The sequence below is a fragment of the Macaca nemestrina genome, chromosome 7 (genome assembly GCF_043159975.1).
Source record: "Macaca nemestrina isolate mMacNem1 chromosome 7, mMacNem.hap1, whole genome shotgun sequence".
NCBI classification, from domain to species: Eukaryota; Metazoa; Chordata; class Mammalia; order Primates; family Cercopithecidae; genus Macaca; species Macaca nemestrina.
The window spans coordinates 125,079,255-125,104,048 of NC_092131.1; the positions used below are offsets into that span (position 1 = coordinate 125,079,255).

General features: G+C 40.0%; 1 protein-coding gene across 11 annotated transcripts in view; it reads right to left on the minus strand.

The window, feature by feature from the left end:
• The window catches only part of LOC105491007 (F-box protein 22), a 40,212-nt gene that overhangs the window by 10,643 nt on the left and 4,775 nt on the right, over positions 1–24,794 (minus strand). For 9 of the 11 annotated variants that reach the window (XM_071100901.1, XM_071100904.1, XM_071100909.1 and 6 more), the window contains 5 exons: positions 20,412–20,499; positions 19,492–19,587; positions 15,671–15,835; positions 15,190–15,291; positions 1,030–1,195 (listed from right to left, as the gene is read on the minus strand). In XM_071100901.1, coding sequence (XP_070957002.1) covers positions 1,030–1,195; positions 15,190–15,291; positions 15,671–15,835; positions 19,492–19,587; positions 20,412–20,499 — 617 coding nt within the window. Of the gene's footprint in view, positions 1–1,029; positions 1,196–15,189; positions 15,292–15,670; positions 15,836–19,491; positions 19,588–20,411; positions 20,500–23,195; positions 24,626–24,794 lie in introns of those variants that run through there. The other 2 variants (XM_071100902.1, XM_011757072.2) reach the window with 2 other exon arrangements.

Sequence of the window (24,794 nt, forward strand, 5' to 3'; positions counted from 1 at the left end):
CGGTGTATGTATGCACAAAATCCAGTGTTTGATATTCTACTGCCTGGGATTCAACGTACTTGGCTTTCCTCTTTTCCTCCTTCCTGGCAGTCCAGGGACCTCAACTTTAGCTATTTTCCCAGATCTAGCTCACAGAGACTACCAGAAGAGAGAGTATAACTAGGATGACTTACATAATTCTTACAGATACTGATCTCCAAGTCTGTCCCCAAGTCACCACTCTAGGATGCAAATATTAAACAGAGTGGGGAACAAATACTAGTGTTTACAAGCGTTGAGGGTGGGGTAGGGTCTCATTTGCCTGCTGGAAACAAATGACATTTATGTCCACCTAATGGTTTCAAACTCAAAATGATATGTACTTTCATTCAAGATGGAAAGGAAGTAATGGCTTCCAAGACAGAAGAGCAAATATTTTTATCTTTGAAAGCAAAAGCCTTAGTAACAAAAATCAAAGATCCATAATTTTTGAGCTTGAAAAAGCCTTTCAAAAGATCTAATACAGAATTTCCAAAAACCAGTAGGACTTGCAAGATGCTCTGTGGAAAAAAAGGTTTTGTGACTTTTTTTGTGACAGATTTGGGAACTGTCACAGGTAATACTATTCCCCTTCCAGATTTCCAATGCACTGGGCATATTAGAAGCTCTGAGAAGTTTTGCATAAAGATACACTTGAACCATGTGTTTCCTTTAAAAGAGGAAACTAGAGAGGAGGTGACACATTGAGGTCACAGAGAGTACCACATTTGTCAAAGGAAAGATCAACAGGCAATGTCAAAATAAATTTTAAGGAGAATGTGAGTCCAACTAAGAAGTTCTTAAAGGACAATATATATAAAAATGTAATTATTCAACTGTAAGCAGAATTATGTTGAGTAAGCCCTTTAGCCAATGTCTACTACAAAATGGAATGAACTATTATCTTAGCAATTCTTTAAACGTGGTTTTTAAATTGTTAACCCCAAAGTGACAAAACCTGGGACCATTTCCCCTCATTCACAGAGGAAATCAGACACACACAAGACATACTTTTCAGAAGTCAGTGATGACAGGTTGTCCACCTGGCCTCCAGCCAAGATGATATTCATATCACTGAAAGTGCTGACTACTTGCTGCAGATAATTACTGGCTCCCACCTTACAGCAATTATAACCAAAGACAAGGACCACACGAAGTTCAGGGTTATCTAAAAGACCTGCAGAGAAATGAAGAGCAAGAGTTAAAGACAGCCTTAAAACAAATTATTTTATACATGTTGCAAAATGAAATGTTACTGTTAATAACTTGCATTCCTCCTTAAGGGCAATTTAGTGGCTTAAGCTATGAAATTTTCCATTTTTTTAATCTTATTTTATATCCTCTTCTATCTCTGTATCACGTTTTTCATTTCTTACAAACATTATGCAAACTCTTTATAATTTTTTTCTATTAAAAAACCAAATGACTATTTGTATTAATAAATAATACAATGAACACAAATAATGAAGCAGCTATGTACTGAGCAGCAATCCTTGGTGGACCAAGGTGCAAGCTGGCTCCCGGTAGGGAACAAAAGAGAACACTGGTTTACACAGAGCTGCGCTAGCAGCAGTGAAAATTTACAGACGTTTTATTTTTTAAAGGAGAGAAAAGGCGCTAACCACCTATAGTGTGGTGAACAGTGCCCCCTGCCCACGCAAAAGGTATATCCACATCCAATCTCCGGAACCTATGCATGTGAGCTTATTTGGAAAAAGGATCTATTTTAAATTTAATTTTTTTTTTTTTTTTTTGGTAGAGATGGGTTCTCGATATGTCAGTCAGTAAGGATCTTGAGATTAAATCATCTGGCTTATCCAGGTGGACTCTAAATCCAATGACAGTGTCCTCATAATAAAAGATATACAAAAGGAGAGACAAAGAAGAAAAGGCAGGGTGACCACAGAAGCAGAAACTGGAGCGGCAGGAAGAGAAAAAGACCCTCCCCTAGAGCCTCCCGAGGTAGCACTACCCCTACTGCCATCTCAGTTTCAGACTTCTGGCCTCCTGAACTGTGCAGAATAAACTTCTCGTTCTATGCCACCAAATGTGGGGTACTTTGTTACAGCAGCCTAGGAAACTACTACATCACTGAAATACAGGCTTTATTCACCTCCTCCAGGGAAGCAGGTGAGAGTAAAGGCGAATTAGTGTTTGAAAGTTCCTTCCAAAGCAGGAAAATGTTAAATTCTGTGACACAGGAACTAAAAGCTGCTACCACTACGAGGCGGCAGAGTGAAACAGAGACAGCCTACTCCCTCTGCCCACAGCTCCCAGGTTTCACTGGAGCCTCTGGGCAGCTTGTTTATAGACTATCAATTTGAATTTTTTCTTTTTTTTTTTAACTTTTAAGTTCAGGGATACATGTGCAGGTTTGTTACATAGGCAAACGTGTGTCATGGGGGTTTGTTGTGCAGATTATTTCATCACCTCAGTAATAAGCCCATTCTCCATCAGTTATTTTTCCTGATCCTCTCCTTCCTCCCACCCTCCACCCTCTGGTAGGCCCCAGTGTCTGTTGTGCCCCTCTTTGTGTCCATGTGTTCTCATCATTTAGCTCCCACTTATAAATGAGAACGTGCAATATTTGGTTTTCTGTTTCTGTGTTAGTTTGCTAATGATAATGGCCTCCAGCTCCATCCATGTCCCTGCAAAGGACATGATCTCATTCTTTTTTATGGCTGTATAGTAGTCCATGGTGTATATGTACCACATTGTCTTTATCCAGTTTATCACTGATGGGCATTCAGGTTGATTCCATGTCTTTGCTATTGTGAATAGTGCTGCAATGAACATACATGTGCATGTGTCTTTATAATAGAATAATTTATATTCCTTTGAATATATACCCAGTAATAGGATTGCTGGGTCAAACGGTATTTCTGTCTTTAGGTCTTTGAGGAATCACCACACTGTCTTCCACAATGGCTGAACTAATTTACACTCCCACCGACAGTGTATAAGTGTTCCTTTTTTTCCATAAACTCACCAGCATCTGTTATTTTTTGACTTTTTAATAGCCATTCTGCCTAGTGTGGGATGGAATCTCATTGTGGTTTTGATTTGCATTTCTCTAATGATCAGTGATGTGGAGCTTTTTTTCATGATTGTTGGCCATATATATGTCTGCTGCCAGCATTACCAAACAGAGGTGCTTTGGGACAGGAAAATGAATCCAATACCTAACACACTTGTGTTTCCATTTGATTTGACCACATGACTTCCACCTTGACAGACCTAAGGTGGTTACCAGAGAGGACAGTTACTTAAGGAAACAAAGGGTATGCAGATGCGTGAATGACCAATTACTAACACCAAATAATGACCTATTCTGGGAAACTGCCTCTGGTCCATTTCCAATTCTCTGTACAGTAAATTACTGACGTGGACAGTAAAAAGAATACTGCTTTCATGACATCATATACCTCAAACCATTGCTAAAGGGTCTTTTTTCCCCTATAGACTAGCCCACAAAATTTTGAGAGAATATGTTTTCTTCATTAGAACAAAGTTTCAGAGTTGGGAGAGGCCTATGAGATCAAGTCTAGAGTTTTATTTTACAAACAAGGACTACCAATGCCAGAGAAGTGACTACTACCCCAGGACAATATAATTACAGACTCTACATGAAAACCCACATCTCCTGACACTCGGGGCTTTAGCTTTTAGAAACCTCATGGCTTCTAAATCTCAACCTTTCCTACTGTTTTCTAAGCTCTAGATGCTCTTTTACAATTGTCCACTGAACATCCTACCTGAATATTCTAAAGGCAACCACTGCCATTCATTTAACAAACACATACCCAATGTAAATTAAAAAAAAAAAAAAAAAAATCTCAGGACCTCCAAACCCTTTATGCCAAAGGGAAAGTTAAGCCTAGAGGCTGAGTCAAGCAAAGCACCGTCCTCTCTCCAAATTAATATTGCTACTTCACAACCCTGTGTCAGAGCATCATACATTAGCCAGACCCAACCCCTCATACACCCCCCACCACCCCACCAGGAAAGGCAAAAGGCTTTAGTCATCTCCAGATGACTGCTCCCACAATTCATTCATAAGGAAAATCTTTGCTGGCCTCAAAACCTTTAAGATGTACATCCTCCCATAACACAAGGACATGTCAATTGTAACTTTAGGTCTGCAATCTGTTCAATTCCACACTGATAATGTCCATTACAAGCTTACCTTCCCAGATGCTGCACAAAAACAAGAGATCAGTAATGTGTCCACCTACTTGAGACGTCTGCATAACTGGTTCTTCCTTTCTTCAAAAGGTTCACCTTATCTTATGTAAAATGTAGATTTACTGAGCACTAACTAAAGTCTCACAGGAACATGACCATTCACCTCACGCCTATCCTTCCCCATCCTTCCTTCTCTCCTTTAAAAACATGTATTGAAAACCTTTTCAGAGTACACGGCCACTCGTTTGTGCCTAGTGTTTTTCCCAGATACACTCTCAACCTCTGGCTCAGTAAACCTCGAATGACTGAGATTCTTGCCTCAGTCACACATTCCAGTTAACACCATCTTCTCCAGTGGTGTTCTTTCAACATCTTCTCTAGTGGGTTTGTTCTCAGCTAATGGAACACTTCCCCCTCCCAATACACAACCCTAGAAAGTAAAATCACTTTCCCCTACCCCAACTTAGAGAACAAACCCACCTTAACCAAGGCTGTCTGTCTGATAGAGCAAAAAGGCTCTGTATTTAACCAACAGACTACCTGTGCTACTGGTAAATAAGAGAGGGAAGGTACAACTCCAACTCCTTGACACTCAAAACTCAAAGGCCTAAAATATGAGGGAAGAGTAGGGAGCAATGCCAATTTTTCCTGAAAGGTTCTGGGTTGCCCCCAATTCTTTTTTTTTTTTTTTTTTTTTTTTTTTACAAATGAATATGATATGCTTTTAATACCAAGACATGCTTTTTTAAGAAACAAATGAACGTAATATATTATACTGCTGTTGAAAACAATAAAAGGAAAAGGTCAGTGGGTATAACCAACAAGTGTTCTATAAAGAAAGTTTCTGTTAGCATTACAGGAAAAATGGGAACTAGAAATAAAAGTAGAGGTGGAAAATTGCTCTGGAAAATTAGAGTGAAGTAAAAGGAATTTAATTAAATCAGTCTCAGGAGCAGAATTTCTGTCTTGTTCTTATTGATCAAGGAAAATATGGCTCTCATATGGGGAGGGTACTGAGTGTCTAGAACAATGTCTGGCTGGAGTGGGCACTTGAGGTCCCCTTCTTTCCTCAGTGGATCAAATCAAACCTGCTCTGCTTATTTTTAACATTTCCCCACACTGTGGCCAAACCTTCTCATTCCATCTCCCCTAAGAGGAAGCTTTCATCATCTCAGCTTCTCACTAATCGTGTGTCATTCTAATTCTATGGCGATGTTCCTCTTTTCCAGCTCCTCTAATGGCCTGCCTTCACAACAATTAAGTTATGGAGTCTACAAGCATTCTACCAGGATAGAAATCCAAGTATAGTTAGATTGGATACATTCAAATGGCATGTCTGGTTAATTACATCTAGATATAATTCTCCAAGCTGTGAGGCTAATTTTGTCAGTTTTACATAACATTAGTAGAATATGCATCTCACATTGACAGTGCAGTAATGATTTTATATATATATATATATATATATATATATATATGCTCATTTCTTTTTTTTTTTTTAATTTATTTATTATTATTATACTTTAAGTTCTAGGGTTCATGTGCATAACGTGCAGGTTTGTTACATATGTATACTTGTGCCATGGTGGTGTGCTGCACCCATCAACTCGTCAGCACCCATCAACTCATCATTTACATCAGGTACAACTCCCAATGCAATCCCTCCCCGCCCCCCCCCATGATAGGCCCCGGTGTGTGATGTTCCCCTTCCCGAGTCCAAGTGATCTCATTGTTCAGTTCCCACCTATGAGTGAGAACATGCGGTGTTTGGTTTTCTGTTCTTGTGATAGTTTGCTAAGAATGATGGTTTCCAGCTGCATCCATGTCCCTACAAAGGACACAAACTCATCCTTTTTTATGGCTGCATAGTATTCCATGGTGTATATGTGCCACATTTTCTTAATCCAATCTGTCACTGATGGACATTTGGGTTGATTCCAAGTCTTTGCTATTGTGAATAGTGCCGCAATAAACATACGTGTGCATGTGTCTTTATAGCAGCATAATTTATAATCCTTTGGGTATACACCCAGTAATGGGATGGCTGGGTCATATGGTACATCTAGTTCTAGATCCTTGAGGAATCGCCATACTGTTTTCCATAATGGTTGAACTAGTTTACAATCCCACCAACAGTGTAAAAGTGTTCCTATTTCTCCACATCCTCTCCAGCACCTGTTGTTTCCTGACTTTTTAATGATCGCCATTCTAACTGGTGTGAGATGGTATCTCACTGTGGTTTTGATTTGCATTTCTCTGATGGCCAGTGATGATGAGCATTTTTTCATGTGTCTGTTGGGTTGCCCCCAATTCATAGGTAAAGGATCATCAAGGACCCAATGTTCTGGGCCACCTGCCATAGAATCTGACTTCAGATTTTATTCTAGAATTTTCCAAAAGTTGATACATTAGTAGGAACTTACCACAACCATTAAACACAATTCCAGAAAAGTATTTATAAGGCACTTTAAATAGTGTAACCTCCCGGTGAACCTTTCAAGATGATAAACTGCTTATAAAATGTAACCTCAGGTAACAGAATAAATTGGCCTGCCATGTAGGATTGCCAACTATAATCAAGTTAGCTACTGCAGTTGTCCACCAAGAGATGTCTTTGGTTTTGGAATAGTATGAAACTGTTCTTTCCAGCAATAATCTTTAAGGTAAATTTAGCAAAGAATTACCCCATCCTCTTAGGAATTTTTCATCCATCAAGCCCCCACCCTCCTCCTTGGCTAAAAATCCCCACCTGTGGTTGGTGCATTTGGAGTTGAGCCTGATCTCTCTCCCCTAATGCAAAACTCCATCACAGTGGTCTCCCGAACAAAGTCTGCCTCACTGTCTTGAATAGATGTCAGCACTGCTTTTTCTTTAACACTAGCTTCCTGTCACTTCTGCTTTCTCAAGGGCTGGGCAACTTCGAAGGCAGAACAAGTTCAATCCCTTGAGTGTCAGCACTGATTCTCTCTGCTTCACACCTGGTACTGCCTATGACCCCTCAAGACTCTTTATGACGTCTTCAGTTAATTTTAAAACTTTGTCCTACTTCAAATTTTTTTGGAATCTGACAAGTCATTAAAGTCCATTTTTATCCTGCTTGGTGGCTGGCAGAATTCAAGAGGAGTAGTTAAAGGATCAAAAAGCAGGGAGCAGAAAGAACCTGAACAATCTACAAGCTAGATCACCAGATCACCAATCTCACAATGAACACTAGTACAGATCACTGTTCTAAGTATGTTATAGAAATTAACTTATTTAGGCTGGGCATGGTGGCTCACGCCTGTAATCCCAACACTTTGGGAGGCTGAGGCAGGTGGATCACCTGAGGTTGGGAGTTCAAGAACAGCCTGACCAACATGGAGAAACCCCTTCTCTACTAAAAATACAAAAAAATTAGCCGGGCATGGTTGCCCATGCTTGTAATCCCAGCTAGTCAGGAGGCTGAGGCAGGAGAATCACTTGAACCCAGGAGGCAGAGGTTGCAGTGAACAGAGATCGTGCCATTGCACTCCAGCCTGGGCAACAAGAGCGAAACTCCGTCTCAAAAACAAAAACAAAACAACAACAACAACAACAACAAAAGAAATTAACTTATTTAATGCCTGTAACAACCTGTTACGTATTATTTTACTCCTAAAAAGTCTGTGAGGATTCAATACTGTCAAAATTCACATTTAACATGCAAATTATATCCATATTACAGAACCTAAATCAGACCAGACCAAAGTAAAATTAAATACACACCCCAGAACTGGCTGCCAGAAACAACTGTGCCTACTGAGCTACGGAAAACACAGGACACTTCCAATCCTCTCCGTCAAAGAGCAAAGGCAACTGGATTCTTCAGAACTTCCTCTCTTGACCCTACAATGTAAAAAACCAACAGGAAAGCTTTTCTAATGGGAATCTCCACAAATGAAACTGAAACCCAGAAAATCACTGTGCCCCAAAAGGCAATGTTACAGGTTTGTGCTTCACCTAGAAGAAAGTCAGAAGGATATTTGTAAAAGGAAAAGAGAGGGAGGATCCCAGGTGTGAGTCAACTGTTTGCTATACAACTAACCATCTCAAGCATTCTCAAAGGAGCAAAAAGGTTCTGACTCTCAAGCTGAAGCCCATCTTGCCAACACAGAGCAGTGCTAGGGCTGCTTTCTCAAGCTCTCCTGTCTCTGGTACAGACAGGTAGAGCCGCCAGGCACTGCTCTGAGTCTACGGACCCTTCCCTGGATTACATGAAGGTTCAGAGGAAGAAGTGCATGACCACTGCCAGGGAAGGAAGCTTCTCTCCTCTCTATTGCAGCTGGGGCTTTCAGATTGTGCTTTGGTGGGCAAAGGGTTCCAAAGATGCCTCCAGTGTAGGTGGAGGAGAATGAGCAACCTCGGTTCAAGGCCTAACATGCTCCCTTCACCCTTCAACCTAGAGGCTCTGCTTTTATCTGCTTTATTTTTATGTTGACATCCCATGTAAGACTGTGCAAATGAACTGTTTAAAACAAAAGCTAAGAAATGGCTCAAGGAGAACCTTACTGAGTAGTCTCAATAAAGCTTTTGCATTAGCAGAAGGGAGGGATGTCAAAATAATATTACAGCAGTACCAACCCTGGACAATCAACAAGCACTACTGAGCCTCCTCCCCGGCCCTCCTCCTCAAATCACTGAAGCTAGTCCCTTTTGCTTCAATTATCATTAATTACCTGATGATTCCCAGATTAGTATCTTTCCTCTAGGCCATTCTCTAGAGCTCCAGTCCAATATATCCAACTGTCTATAATCAATATATCCATCTCAAATTCTAAACACGTCCAAAACAGAACTGATAATCTGATCCTCCAACCTGCACCTTCAAGTCTTCTTCACCTTAGTCAATGGTACTACACAGCTGCACTAGCCACAAACCCGCATGACATCGCTGCCACCTCCCTCATTCTCAACACCCAACATCTCATCAGTCACCACATCCTGTCCAGTCAGCCCCAAACTTCATCTTGAATCCGTCCACTTCTCTTCAACTCCACTCACCACTGCTCTGCTCCAAGCTGCCATATCCTCTTTCCTTAACCACTACAACAGTAAAATGTTTCTCCTGCATCTACTTTTTTAAAAAAATTATTTTAACTGAAAAATTTTAAAGGCATATATTTATCATGTACAACATGGTGTTCTGAAATATATACATACACTACTGAATGGCTAAATCAAGTTAATCCTGCATCCACTCTTGTACTCCAAAATGATCACCACACCATAGCAAGACTGGTATTTTCAAAAGATCTATCAAATTATGCCACTCCTGTGTTTAGAAACCTGGCTTCCTGCTGCACTTCCCTCAAATATTTTTGATCTGTGGTTAGCTGAATCCATGAATGCAGAACCCATGGATATGGAAGGCCAACTCTACCTAAAATTAGGACACAAGATAGCAAGTGAAAGAACGGAGATGGCCATTTTAAGCTGGGCAAAGCTTCAATTTCCAGAAGAAAATGATGCCTTGGAATAAGTCAAAACTGTTGACATCAAGCAGCTCAGGAAAGGACACCTATAAGAAAGTTTCACAGAGCACAATAATTCTGGGGTTGTTTTTCATTCCAGTTTTCTCATTCCTATACTTGGCACTATAATGCAAATATGATCTAACAAATACAACAATTTTATCACAAAAGGGTTTCTTCTGCTCAAGATTTTGGCTCTTTCTTATAAACTGACAAAACTAGGGTCCTGGCTTCAACCAGTGCTACATATCAGGGCCTCATCAAAGATTCCCAGGACGCTCGGGGGGACAGAGGACACAGTACTGCCCAGGGAAAAGCCATGTCACCTCTCTGGACAAAAAAGGCAGCACACGAAAGGTTTGGCCATATGACCTTTAGCAGCAACACTGAATAAAAAGCCAAAACAAGCATCTCTAATGGGGTTTGATTTTTCCCAATTTCTTCTCCCAATCCCGCTCCTCCTGTCCCAGTGTTCCTATTTCTGGTCTCTGCACCACCATCACCCCTGTCTCCTAGGATCAAAACTCAAAAGTAATTACTGAGGCACCAGTTTCCCTTCTCTTTCATATCTAATCATTTGTTAATTTCCTCCAATTCATTCCCTACTCCTCATGCCCTAGTGTTATTTCTTGCCTGGACTCTAAAATGGTCTCCCGCTTCCAGTGTCTCCCCACACAGGAGGGCCATATTCACCTCTGCTCAATGACATCTGAGTAACAGTTATTTACTGTGTACAGGAACTAAGCCCAGGCTCTTCAGCCTGGCCTCAATACGCCCCACCCTTTGTTCCCATGACTTCCCTGCACATAACCTTTGCTTGCAAAATGATTACTATTTCTCCGACATGCTCTGGGATTTCCTGGCTCTGTGCCTGTGTTTCTGTACTCCTTCAGTCGTGATATTATTCATCCGTATCTCTCATATGCTTCCTGTCCTTCAAGGGCTTAAAATCCACCTGCTCCAGGAAGACTCCTTGATCCCTCCCACTGGCAGAACCCCTACAGCAATCTACCCATTCTGCTCTCACAGCACACCTCACATACTTGGGTTATGATTATACAGTCAAGCGCCACATAACACCTCGGTCAAGGACAGCCAGGCGTGGTGAAACACACAGTAAGCATATGCAACAGTGGCGCCAGAAGATTAATAGAGCTACAAAATTCCTATTGCCTAATGTGTATCACAACGCATTACTCAAATGTCTGTGGTGATGCTATTGTAAACACGCCTATTGCAGTGCCAATCATATAAAAGTATAGCACATACAATCATGTACAATGCATCATACTTGATGACAATGAATGTTACTGGCTTATGATTTACTATCCTATACTTTTTATTGTAATTTTAGAGGTTACCCCTCCTACTTATTAAAAAAAAAAGTTAACTGTAAAACAGCCTCAGGCAGGTCCTTCAGGAGGTATTCCAGAAGGAGGCACTGTTGTCATAGGAGATGACAGCTCCATGCGTATTACTGCCCCAAAGACCTTCCAGTGGGATGAGATGTGGAGGTGGAAGACAGTGAGATTGATGAGCTTGACTCTGTATAGGCCTAGGCCAATGTGTGTGTCTGTGTTTTAGTTTTTAACAAAAAGCTTAAAAAGTAAAAAAAAAAAAAAAAAAAAAAATTAAAGGTGGAAAACAGCTTACAGAATAAGGATATAAATGGAAATTTTTTTGTCTAGCTAATTTATTATTAAAGAACTATTTTATTTTATTTTATTTTATTGAGAAAGAGTCTCGCTGTCGCCCAGGCTGGAGTGCAGTGGCGTGATCTTGGCTTATTACAATCTCTGCCTCCGAGGTTCAAGCGATTCTCCTGCCTTAGCCTACTAAGTAGCTGGGACTACAGGCGCATACCACTATGCTCGGCTAATTTTTGTATTTCTAGTAGAGATGGGGTTTCACCATGTTGACCAGGCTGGTCTCACATTCCTGACCTCAAGGGATCCACCTACCTCAGACCTCCCAAATGACTGGGATTATAGGCATGAGCCACTGTGCCCGGCTGAACAAAAATGTTGTAATTAATTTAATGTAGCCTAAGCGTACAGTGTTTATAAACTATATAGTAGTATACAGGGCTAGGCCTTCACATTCACTCACCACTCACTGACTCACCCCAAGCCACCTTCTAGTCTTGCAAATCCCAATCATGTTAAGTGCCCTATAGCGGTATACTGTCTTTCATACCATGTTTTACTGTACCTTTTTAATGTTTAGATATGTTCAGATGCACCAATACCTACCATTGTGTTACAACTGCCTAGAGTATTCAGTAACATGCTGTCCATGTTTGTAGTCTAGGGGTAATAGGCTACACTGTATAGCCTACATGTATAGTAGGCTGTAACATCTAGGTCTGTGTAAGTACTATGACATTCGCACAACAACATTGCCTAAAGATGCATTTCTCAGAACTCATCCCCATCATTAAGCAACACATGACTGTATATGTATCCTTCATGCCTTTTCCCGAATGTCACTGAGACAGAATCTGCATCCAGTTATGACAGCTTTAACATGGTGAATAAATTTTTATTTATTTATTTATTTATTTATTTTTGAGACAGGGTCTCACTCTGTCACCCAGGCTGCAGTAGAGTGGCGTGACTTCAGCTCATGGCAACCTCTGCCTCTTGGGCTCAAGCAATCCTCCCACCTCAGCCTCCTAAGTAGCTGAGACTACAGGTGCGTGCCACCATGCTTGGCTAGTTTTTTAGTTTTTTTCTAGAGGTGAGATCTCACTATATTGTCCAGGCTGGTCTCAAACTCCTGGGCTCAAGCGATCCTCCCACCTCAGCTTTCCAAAGTACTGAAATTACAGGCATGAGCCACCATACCCAGCCTGAATAAAATTAATGTAGGAGTTCTACATTATGAGCCAATTGAATATAGATAGTCATCTTGTCAACATCAACATATTCTTCATCTTCTTCCTTCCTTGTACTAAATTTGCTGCCATAAATCCTTCCAGAATCTGGGCTAAGTTGCCCTGGACTGGCTTACTCCAAGGCCTTCAAAATGGCACTTGATGCTTTTACAGACTGCCAGGCAACACGCAAATGGCTCTCAAACCAACATGTCTGGCCACAGCCATTCCTTTGAGTTTCAGACCTACTATTTGCTAACCACCTGACCAACTCTGAAAAAGACTTCGTTTGCTGAACTTGGATAGCTCCAAGTCTCATTATATTACAAAATCACATAAGCTCAGCACATAGCCACATTTGCTCCTCAAATTCATTTTGCCTTTACACTTAACAATGGGTCAGTTTTAAAGGCACTATCTGACCTTTTACCAAAGGAAGTTTGGCATCCTTAATTTAGAACAGCTTTAACATTTCTGCTAACTCTGCTATTTATATACCCTAAAAGCCTTAACTCTCTACTGCCATTAAAGTTCAGTTTCCTCATCGAAAATATTCCATTAAGAATTCTATCTGGCAAAGCTGTGGTGAAGATTAGAAGTGCTGCGCAGCACAGTACCTGGCATATAGTACCTCCACAAACACTGGCCATCGTTAATTGTCACTTCAGGCCAAGATACATGTATGCTCCTCTGGCACGCGGCTTCTGAATGAGCTAAGGACACTTAAAACCTTACTATTCCCCCCACAAACTACAAGGCCACACCACAGATGAAGGGCCTGTGTGACACACAGTAAAGCCTGCCTAGGGTAGAAGCCAACACTAGCATCTAGCTACAATCTACTGTTGCTAAGCGTTTTATGGAAGTCATTTCATTTAATCTTCACAATTCTGTGAATTCAATGTTAGTTATTTCCACTTTATAGATGAGGAAAATGGAGGCTTAGAAAAATTTTAAAACTTGCCCTAACTGGAGAGCCAGAAAGTAGCAGAACTAGAGTAGCTATAAGCCTGCAATCTTTTAAGGTTGACTACCTTCCATTTATTTTTTAACTGAGAGATAAAATTGTATGTATTTATCAATGTATAACATGTTTTGAAGTGTATATACATTGTGGAAGGGTTAAATCTAATTAACATATGCATTACCTCACATAGTTACCATTTTTGTAGTAAGAACACTTAACAGTCACTCTCTTAGCATTCTTCAAGAATATAGTATATGGGCCAGGCACGGTGGCTCACACCTGTAATCCCAGAACTTTGGGAGGCTGAGGCAGGTGGATCATTTGAGGCCACGAGTTTGAGACCACCCTGGCTAACATGGTAAAACCCCGTTTCTACTAAAAAGACACAAAAAAAAAAAAAATTAGCTGGGCATGGTGGTGCACACAGCATGTAGTCCCAGCTACTCGGGAGTCTGAGGCATAAGAATCACTTGAACCCAGGAAGTAGAGGTTGCAGTGAGCTGAGATCATGCCATTGCACTCCAGCCTGGGCAACAAAGTAAGACTCTGTCTCCAAAAAAAAAGAATATATGGTCACTGACTATAGTCTCCATGTTGTCCAACAGACCTCTAGAACTTATTCCTCCAAAATGAATTTTGTATCCTTTGACCATCATCTCCCCAAACCCCCTCCCAACCACCCCAGACCCTGGTGACTGCCATTCAACTCTATATTTCTATGAGAGCAACATTTTCAGATTCCACACATGAGTGAGATCATGTACTACTGGAGTTTCTGGGCCTGGCTTTATTTCACTTAACATCCTCCAGGTTCATCCATGCTGATGCAAATGACAGGATGTCCTTCTTTATGGCTGAAGAGCATTTCATTATGTATATATACCACATTTTCTTTATCTACTCATCAGCTAATGGACACTTAGGTTAATTCCATATCCCAGCTACTGTGAACAGTGCTGCAATAAACATGGGAGTGCAGATATCTCTTCAACATACTGATTTCATTTCTAAGTCAGCATTCTTCATAGCTACACTACCCTGTGTCACACCAGAGCTGGCTGTTGAGACTTCCCATCACCTACCTTGACCTGACCACCCTCTTCCACATTATTAAGAGGCTCCCAGCTGCTAGTCTTTGCTACTAATGCCTCTTGTTCTGTGCTTCCCCTCCCATTCACCGACTTGCAAGTTTTGTTTTGTTTTTTCACATTGTCAGGGATAGTTGTAAAAACTAGTCTCAATGTGTATACCCCCTTTTTTCCTCATCAGTAAAACAAATTTTACCTTTGGTGCTACACAATTTTTTACTCCTCCTGGTTTAAGTCCCATTTCAAATAACAGAGGTTTATCTCTACAGGCTGGCTGATCTATGCAAAAATGAGGTGTTACCACTGAATAGCTTTTATGCCAACAGCTATTTTAATGAATTAAGTGAATTCAATCAATTCATTTGCAGATATAGATAAAAGGCTTTAATGCTGCTTTCCTTGAGTAACTTGTTAGTTGTTGATTATATTAAGTTAAGCTTTCCCATCTAAGCTTAGACATTAAGCCAACCCTTTACCTCTTCAAATTCACTTCAGGGCTCCATCCACACTACCTGTGGGATGTTTCCCAGCATACCCCTTGCTTGATAGACTTGCCTTAACTCATACCTTTCCTAACACTCATCAGGGTCACTTTAGTTGTTCCCATCTTTCTAATTAGTTCACAAAGAACTAACCTGCATCTTCTAAAAACTTCTAAAACGCTTGTTACTAGAATAAAAAAAAAATAGGTTAACAAAATACAAATAGAGCAAAATGAAATAAACTATTAGAGCAAGAATTCCTTAAAATTCAGAATTAAATACAAACAAGTTTATCATCAACAGAGTATTTATGAAAAAAGTTTCATCTCTGGGTCTCTTGGGCTTTAATGCAAATAAAATAATTTAAAAAGTAAATCAATTCTACCAAACGTGTATCATACTGGCCTCTGTGAATCATCTGTTTGAATTAGCCACAGCTCCAGTAACAGTTGTACTTAATTCAGATTCTCCCAAAGGAACCTAATATCCACCAACCAGCCAGAATTACAAAGAAATCAAAATTAATCAATAAAATGAGCAGTTAATGATAAATAAAAGTAACTTACCTACTTCAGTGAGCTGATGTCTTTCTAATGTTAAATTCTTTGGATCCTTAATAAAATGAAAGGGTTGTATTTTTATTCCTTCAATTTGAGGGAATAATAAAGCAAAACCAGATTCTCCAATTTCTATTTCCTGAGGTCGATTGCTACCTGATCCCATTGGAGTCACTAGAGAAAAAGTTAAACAGTTTCATCAATACATTCAGTAAAAACTAGATAACCACAGTCTAGGTCACTAAGATAATCATCAAGCTAACAAGCCACTATCTGAGTAAAAGTTTTTCAGCTTTGACAGTTTTAGGGTGTAGTGTCATGATGTTTGCAATTTAACTTTCAAATGGTTCAGAAAGAAATTTTGTATAAGCAAAGTGAGAAAACACAAATGTTGCAAAATTTTTTCAACTGCTAAACTAGATAAAGGGTATATGGGTATTTATCATGCTATTCTATTATTCTTTCAACTTTTCCATACTTTTCAAAATAAAAAGTTGGGGGAGTAGTAAATACACTTTCACAGCAATTCCAATTTTTAAAAGTTTACCCTAAAAATATTTGACAATTATATAAAGTATATATATACCCAAGTATTTTATCACATAATTTCAAATAGGAAATAAACAGAAAAAACCTGAATGTCCCACACTGGTATTGAGATTAAAAGTTACACTGGTATCATAGAATATAGCCATTAAAATGATGACAAATGTATATTTATAGACATAGAAATATGTTTGTAATATGCTCTGAATTTTACAGGTAGATATTACAGATTGAACTGTGTCATCCCCCTCCCTATTGCCTACCCCAAATTCATGTTGAAGCCCTAACCCCCCATGTGACTATATTTGGAGATAAGGCCTTTAAAGAGATAGTTAAGATTAAATGAGGTAGGCCAGGCGCGGTGGCTCAAGCCTGTAATCCCAGCACTTTGGGAGGACGAGACGGGCGGATCACGAGGTCAGGAGATCGAGACCATCCTGGCTAACACGGTGAAACCCCATCTCTACTAAAAAATACAAAAAACTAGCCGGGCGAGGTGGCGGGCACCTGTAGTCCCAGCTACTCAGGAGGCTGAGGCAGGAGAATGGCGTAAACCCGGGAGGCGGAGCTTGCAGTGAGCTGAGATCCGGCCACTGCACTCCAGCCTGGGCCACAGAGCGAGACTCCGTCTCAAAAAAAAAAAAAAAAATTAAATGAGGTCATAAGGGTAGGGCCCTAATCCAAAAGAGGAAGAGACACCAGGCATGCTTATGTACAAAGAAAAGGCCACATGAGAACACAGTGAGAAAGCAGCTGTAAGCAAGCTTCAGAAAGGCCATCCCCAATCTTGGACATCTAGCCTCCCAAACTGTGACAAAATAAGCTTCCGTTGTTTAAGCCACCCAGTCTGTGGTATTTTGTTATGGTAGCCCTAGCAGACTAACACAGTAGGTTACAAGTCTACAGAAAATTTTATTCTGGTTTTTTATATTTACATACATATATAAATAAAGGTTAACATCATAAGAGTGGTTAACTCTGTGGTGCTTAAAGGTGCTTAATTGTTTTGCTTTTGCTTACCTGAATCTTCTAATTTTTCTTCTTCTAAAAATAAATATTATTAACATAAAAAAACAACTTTTTTTTTTTTTTGGAGACAGAGTCTCACTCTGTCACCCAGGCTGGAGTGAAGTGGTGCAAACTCTGCCTCTCGGTTTCCAACAATTCTCCTGCCTCAGCCTCCCAAGTAGCTGGAATTACAGGCATGAGCCAACCATGCCCAGCTAATTTACCTTCTTTTTTTTTTTGAGACAGAGTCTTGCTCTATCACCCAGGCTGGACTGCAATGGCATGATCTTGGCTCACTGCAACCTCTGCCTCCTGGGCTCAAGCAATTCTCCCGCTTCAGCTTCCTGAGCAGCTGGGATTACAGGTGCCTGCCACCATGCCCGGCTAATTTTTGTATTTTTAGTAGAGATGGGGTTTCACCATGTTGGCCAGGCTGGTCTTGAACTCCTGATCTCATGATCCACCCAACTTGGCCTCCCAAAGTGCTGTGACTACAGATGTGAGCCACCGTGCCTGGTCAATTTTTACATTTTTTAGTAGAGATGGGGTTTTGCCATGTTGGCCAGGCTGGTCTCCAACTCCTGACTTCAAGTGATCCGCCTGCCTCGGCCTCCTAAAGTGCTGGGATTACAGGAATGAGCTACCATGCCCAGCCAAAAAGAAATAAGTTCTTTTTTTAAAAAAATGTTAAGCCCTTTAGAAACCAAAGCTAGAGCAACTGAACAAATAATATTCATTTGTAAACACATGAAATTCTTCTTACCTCACGGTACAAGACTCAAATTCAGATCAAAACTCTTTCAGTGAAGATTAAAAATGACAATTCTCAGTACAGTACTACTGAGTTAGAACTAAAAAATGTAACAGTGGCCAGGTGTGGTGGCTCACACCTGTAATCCCAGCACTTTGGGAGGCTGAGGTGGTGGATCACCTGAGGTTAAGAGTTTGAGACTAGCCTGGCCAACATGGTGAAACCCGGTTTCTACTAAAAATACAAAAAATAGCCAGGCGTGGTGGTGGTGGGCACCTGTGATCCCAGCTACTTGGGAGGCTGAGGCAGGAGAATCGCTTGAATCTAAGGGGCAGAGGTTGCAGTCAGTGGAGATTACGCCATTGCACTCCAGACTGGGCGACAAGAGTAAAACTCCATCTAAAAAAAAAATAACAATAAATACATGACAGCTAACATTTACTTACTGCTTTCTGTGTTATCTCTATGCTTTACAAGTGTCAACTCATTTAATTCTCACAACCCTCCAAGGAAGGTACTATTGTCATCATCCCCACTTCCTTGATGAGGATAGTGAAGCCCCGTGAAGTTAGGTAACTTGCTCAAAGTCATACGATACTAAGCAGTACAGCTGGCATTCCAATCCAGGTATCTAACCACTGCACCATTACTGCCTCAAAAGAATCTCTCCTCCCCCAATTAACTACAGAAAAGAATAAAAAATAATAAAAATTGGCCGGGCGCAGTGGCTCAAGCCTGTAATCCCAGCACTTTGGGAGGCCGAGACGGGCGGATCACGAGGTCAGGAGATCGAAACCATCCTGGCTAACATGGTGAAACCCCGTCTCTATTAAGAAACACAAAAAACTAGCCGGGCGAGGTGGCGGGCGCCTGTAGTCCCAGCTACTCGGGAGGCTGAGGCCGGAGAATGGCGTGAACCCAGGAGGCGGAGCTTGCAGTGAGCTGAGATCCGGCCACTGCACTCCAGCCTGGGCGACAGAGCGAGACTCCGTCTCAAAAAAAAAAAAAAAAAAAAAAAAGAATAAAAAATAATAAAAATAATAAAAATCAGCAAAAATTCACCAGCAGCAATCAAGCACGGAAAGGGGCACAGCCTCAGGCTATAAATGTCAAAGAGTGGTACCAAAGCAGAGAAACAGAAATTTCCTAACAAGGCCCATCTTTGCTCCTAATCCCAGTCCCCTCTCACCCCTACCCACCAGAAACAATACTGCTTGAACTGACAAAACTCTGAAAATGCCCACAAATACTTCCTAATTTGGAGGGAGGCAGAATGAGATCTTTCCCCTCTTATGAATGACTACTGGATATGCATTATACAGGTAGCCTTGAGATGAGAAATACCACAATAACTTAATAAACATTAATATAAGGCAAATATAAAGCCATGGTAAATATGACTGACTTTATTGTATTTTAGATGTCCAGAAACAGAAATGTGGTTCCAAGCTAAAAATAATTCACCAATCCAAAGGACCCCACATTAATGCAAGGAGGAAATCATCAAGTTGCTAATTTTTCTCACCTACAATTCCTGGGGTCACAATCCCAAGGACCTGGCATTGTTTGGGGAATAGCTTCTCAAGGGCAAGTGCTGTTTCCATACTAGTTCTTTTCCTTGCTGTAAAAATACAGTAGCAAAATGATTAAATATCATCCATTTAAAGTCAAATCTGACAATGAAAAAGTAAAAAAGCAAATACTGGAAATATTTAGGTCACCTGACACGAGAATGCTCTAAATAAAGGTCTAAAAGCATTGATTAAAACAAACACTTTACCTGTTTTGGTCCTGGCTTTTAAATTCTAAATCTGATCTTTTGCACCACTAGTCTGCCTTTCCTCTCTGTTCATATAATGCTTTTGCCCCAGTGATGTCAAATTTAGCAGTAACAGCTGAATTTTAGACTTGCTACTGTACCTTTCTGTTCAGCTGATATTGCAGTATAACTACTATTTGCATCAACAGTTAACTGGATTCAAATTAGACAATAAGAATCCATTATCTAAGTCTAACTTGGGGCCTATGTATGCCCATCTTGAATACCTATTCTGCCTTTTCCCTCAGCCAGCCAAAAATGCACCATTTCTCTACATAACTTTGGTAAATGGGACCTCATGTTCCAATATAGTAAAAGGCCTGAATAGCCAAAGTCATACAACCTGTTTTAATAATAAAAAGTGCCTGGAGAATTAAAGCATCTCAAATTGAGAAAAACACCTTTCTAATGAATTTGTTTCAATTACACTACAAGGTTTAGAAATCAATCTGAAGCAGAAAGGGTTCCTCAAGGTTCAAAGATAGATACATTCATGCATACTACAGGTGGCAGTCCCACAGCCTCAGAAAGTCGATTAAGTCTCAGGACAAGTACAATATTGAACTCCAAACAGAAGGCACATGATGAAAAAAAACAGAAACAAAAGCTTTTCTTTTGATATTTACCTCTCTTATGGCCACGACACTCTTCCAGACTAATGAAAGTTTCTGAATCAGCCATGTAAAGAACTGTATGTGGTAAGATGCGAACATTCTGCAAAAAAAAAAAAAAAATTGGAATTGGATCCCATGAATCCATGAGTGCTTCTGCATAGTCCCTTAAAGTATCACCCAGTCCACAGTGCAATGAAATTAGAACTCAGGATTAAAAAACTCACTCAAAACCACACAATTACATGGAAACTGAACAACCTGCTCCTGAATGACTACTGGCCAAATAACAAAATGAAGGCAGAGATAAAGATGTTCTTTGAAACCAATGAGAACAAAGACACAATGTACCATAATCTCTGGGACACAGCTAAAGCAGTGTTTAGAGGGAAATTTATAGCACTAAATGCCCACAGGAGAAAGCGGGAAAGATCTAAAATCAACAACCTAACATCATAATTAAAAGAACTAAAGAAGCAAGAGCAAACAAATTCAAAAGCTAGCAGAAGGCAAGAAACAACTAAGATCAGAGCAGAACTGAAGGAGATAGAAACATGAAAAATCCTTCAAAAACTCAATGAATCCAGGAGCTGGTTTCCTGAAAAGACTAACAAAATAGACCGCTAGCCAGACTAATAAAGAGAGAAGAATCAAATACACACAATAAAAAATGATAAAGGGGATATCACCACTGATCCCACAGAAATACAAACTGTCATCAGAGAATACTATAAACACCTATATGCAAGTAAACTAGAAAATCTAGAAGAAATGGATAAATTCCTGGACACATACCCTCTCCCAAGACTAAATCAGGAAGTCGAATCTCTGAATAGACCAATAACAAGTTCTGAAATTAAGGCAGTAATAGCCTACCAAGCAAAAAAAGCCCAGGACCAGACGAATTCACAGCCAAATTCTATCAAAGGTACGAAGAGGAACTGATACCATTCCTTCTGAAACTATTCCAAACAATGGAAAAAGAGGGACGCCTCCCTAACTCATTTTTTGAGGCCAGCATCATCCTGATACCAAAACCTGGCAGAAACACAACAAACAAAGAAAATTTCAGGCCAATATCCCTGATGAATATCGATGTGAAAATCCTCAGTAAAATACTGGCAAACCGAATCAAGCAGCACATCAAAAAGCTTATCCACCACGATCAAGTCAGCTTCATCCCTGGGATGCAAGGCTGGTTCAACATATGCAAATCAATACACGTAATCCATAACATAAACAGAACCGATGACAAAAACCATGATTATCTCAACAGATGCACAAAAGGCCTCTGATAAAATTCAACACCACTTCATGCTAAAAACTCTCAATAAACTAGGTATTGATGGAACGTATCTCAAAATAGTAAGAGCTATTTATGACAAACCCACAGGCAATATCATACTGGATGGTCAAAAGCTGGAAGCATTCCCTTTGAAAACCCGCAGAAGACGAGGATGCCCTCTCTCACCACTCGTATTCAACAGAGTATTGGAAGTTCTGGCCAGGGCAATCAAGCAAGAGAAAGAAATAAAGGGTATTCATATAGGAAGAGAGGAAGTCAAATTGTCTCTGTTTGCATATGACATGACTGTATATTTAGAAAACCCAGTCATCTCAGTCCAAAATCTCCTTAAGCTGATAAGCAACTTCAGCAAAGTCTCAGGATACAAAATCAATGTGCAAAAATCACAAGCATTCCTACACACGAATAACAGACAGCCAAATCATGAGTGAACTCACATTCACAACTGCTACAAAGAGAATAAAATACCTAGGAATACAACTTACAAGGAATGTGAAGGACCTCTTCAAGGAGAACTACAAACCACTGCTCAAGGAAGTAAGAGAAGACACAAACAAATGGAAAAACATCCCATGCTCGTGGACAGAAAGAATCAATATTATGAAAATGGCCATACTGCCCAAAATAATTTAGAGATTCAATGCTATCCCCATCAAGCTACCATTGACTTTCTTCACAGAATTAGAAAAAACTACTTTAAATTTCATATGGAATCAATAAAGAGCCCGTATAGCCAGGACAATCCTAACCAAAAAGAACAAAGCTGAAGGCATCATACTACCTGACTTCAAACTATACTATAAGACTACAGTAACCAAAACAGCATGGTACTGGTACCAAAACAGATATACAGACCAATGGAACAGAATAGAGGCCTCAGAAATAACACCACACATTTACAACCATCTGACATCTGACAAACCTGACAAAAACAAGCAACAGGAAAAGGATTAACTATTTAATAAATGGTGTTGGGAAAACTGGCTAGCCATATGCAGAAAACTAAAACTGGACCCCTTCGTTACACCTTATACAAAAATTAACTCAAGATGGATTAAAGACTTAAGTGTAAGACCTAAAACCATAAAATCCCTAGAAGAAAATCTAGGCAATACCATTCAGGACACAAGCATGGGCAAAGACTTCATGACTAAAACGCCAAAAGCAATGGCAACAAAAGCCAAATTTGAGAAATGGGATCTAATTAAACTAAAGAGCTTCTACACAGCCAAAGAAACTATCATCAGAGTGAACAAGCAACCTACAGAATGGGAGAAAATTTTTGCAATCTATCCATCTGACAAAGGGCTAATATCCAGAATCTACAAGGAACTTAAACAAATTTACAAGAAAAAAACACCATCAAAAAGTGGGCAAGGTATATGAACACACACTTCTCAAAAGAAGACATTTATGCGGCCAACAAACATATGAAAAAAGGCTCATCATCACTGGTCATTAGGGAAATGCAAATCAAAACTAAAATGAGATACCATCTCACACCAGTTAGGGTGGCGATCATTAAAAAGTCAGGAAACAACAGATGCTGGAGAGGATGTGGAGAAATAGGAACACTTTTACACAGCTGGTGGCAGTGTAAATTAGTTCAACCACTGTGGAAGACACTGTGATGATTCCTCAAGGATCTAGAAAGAGAAATACCATTTGACCCAGCAATCCCATTACTGGGTATATACCCAAAGGATTATAAATCATTCTACTATAAAGACATGTGCATATGCATGTTTACTGCAGCACTGTTCACAACAGCAAAGACTTGAAACCAACCCAAATGCCCATCAATGATAGACTGGATGAAGAAAACATGGCACATATGCACCATGGAATACTATGCAGCCATAAAAAAGGATGAGTTCACATCCTTTGCAGGGATATGAATGAAGCTGGAAACCATCATTCTCAGCAAACTAACATAGGAACAGAAAACCAAATGCCGCATGTTCTCATTCATAAGTGGGAGTTGAACAATGAGAACATGTGGACACAGGGAGGGGAACATCACACACCAGGGCCTGTTGGGGAGTGGGGGGTTATGGGAGGGATAGCATTAGGAGAAATACCTAATGTAGATGACAGGTTGATGGGTGCAGCAAACCACCATGGCACGCGTATACCTATGTAACAAACCTGCACGTTCTGCACATGTATCCCAGAACTTAAATTAAAAAAAAAAAAGTATCACCCCATCCAAACTGCTGGTGCCCTACCTTCTTTCAGGTCAATGTTGGCATTCTGAGTCAATCTACTTCTCATTTACTTTTCACTCGTGCTCTTTCATTTTCAGTTCATTTACTAAACACCTATTATTTCTTCATTCCAGCCCTCAAGAAGTTCATTTTCTTAATAACTGAAGCTCTTAGAACAAAAACATCAAGTACCAGCAAAAGACACACTTGCTTTATATGAACAGGCATTACAGTATCAGAAAAATCTCAGTAATGGGGAATCACTCCTCTTTTCACTGCTCATTAAATCAAATACTCCAAGCCTCCATTTCCAGCCTTGACAACAAGGCATCCTTCAGGGCCCCTTAGCTTACTATTAATATTATCCAGACACACCCACTTCCCCATGTGTTCTATTGCTCTGTTCCTATAGAACTTAAGACTGTTTCCCTCTAGAGACACTTTAAGTGCCACCTCCTCTCCAAAACCTTTTCCTAAACTCCCTCAGTACTCTGGACCTCAGATGCAACATCCCTTACCCCTAGTTAATCTTATTTGTGCCCTATCTCCCCTATGAGCTGGGCTTATTCAGACTCACTTGTTTTCAACTAAACTTTCCAATTAAAGACAAGTGGCAAAGCAGCTGAATTAAATGAAAATGATGAATATATTTTTCTAAGCTAGCTATTTTCAAATATTTTTTACTACCAGAATAAAATGAAGTACTTAGGATATAGCAAGGCCTCATTATTGGTTAAATGGAAAAAAAAAAAAAAAAAAAAGTTGGTCCATGAGGTACTTAGCATATAGCAAAGCCTCACTATTGGTTAAGTGGGGAAAAAAAAAAAGTTGGTCCATTATAATTTGGGGGAATGCCAAGATGTTTCAGAATACATTCTATATAGA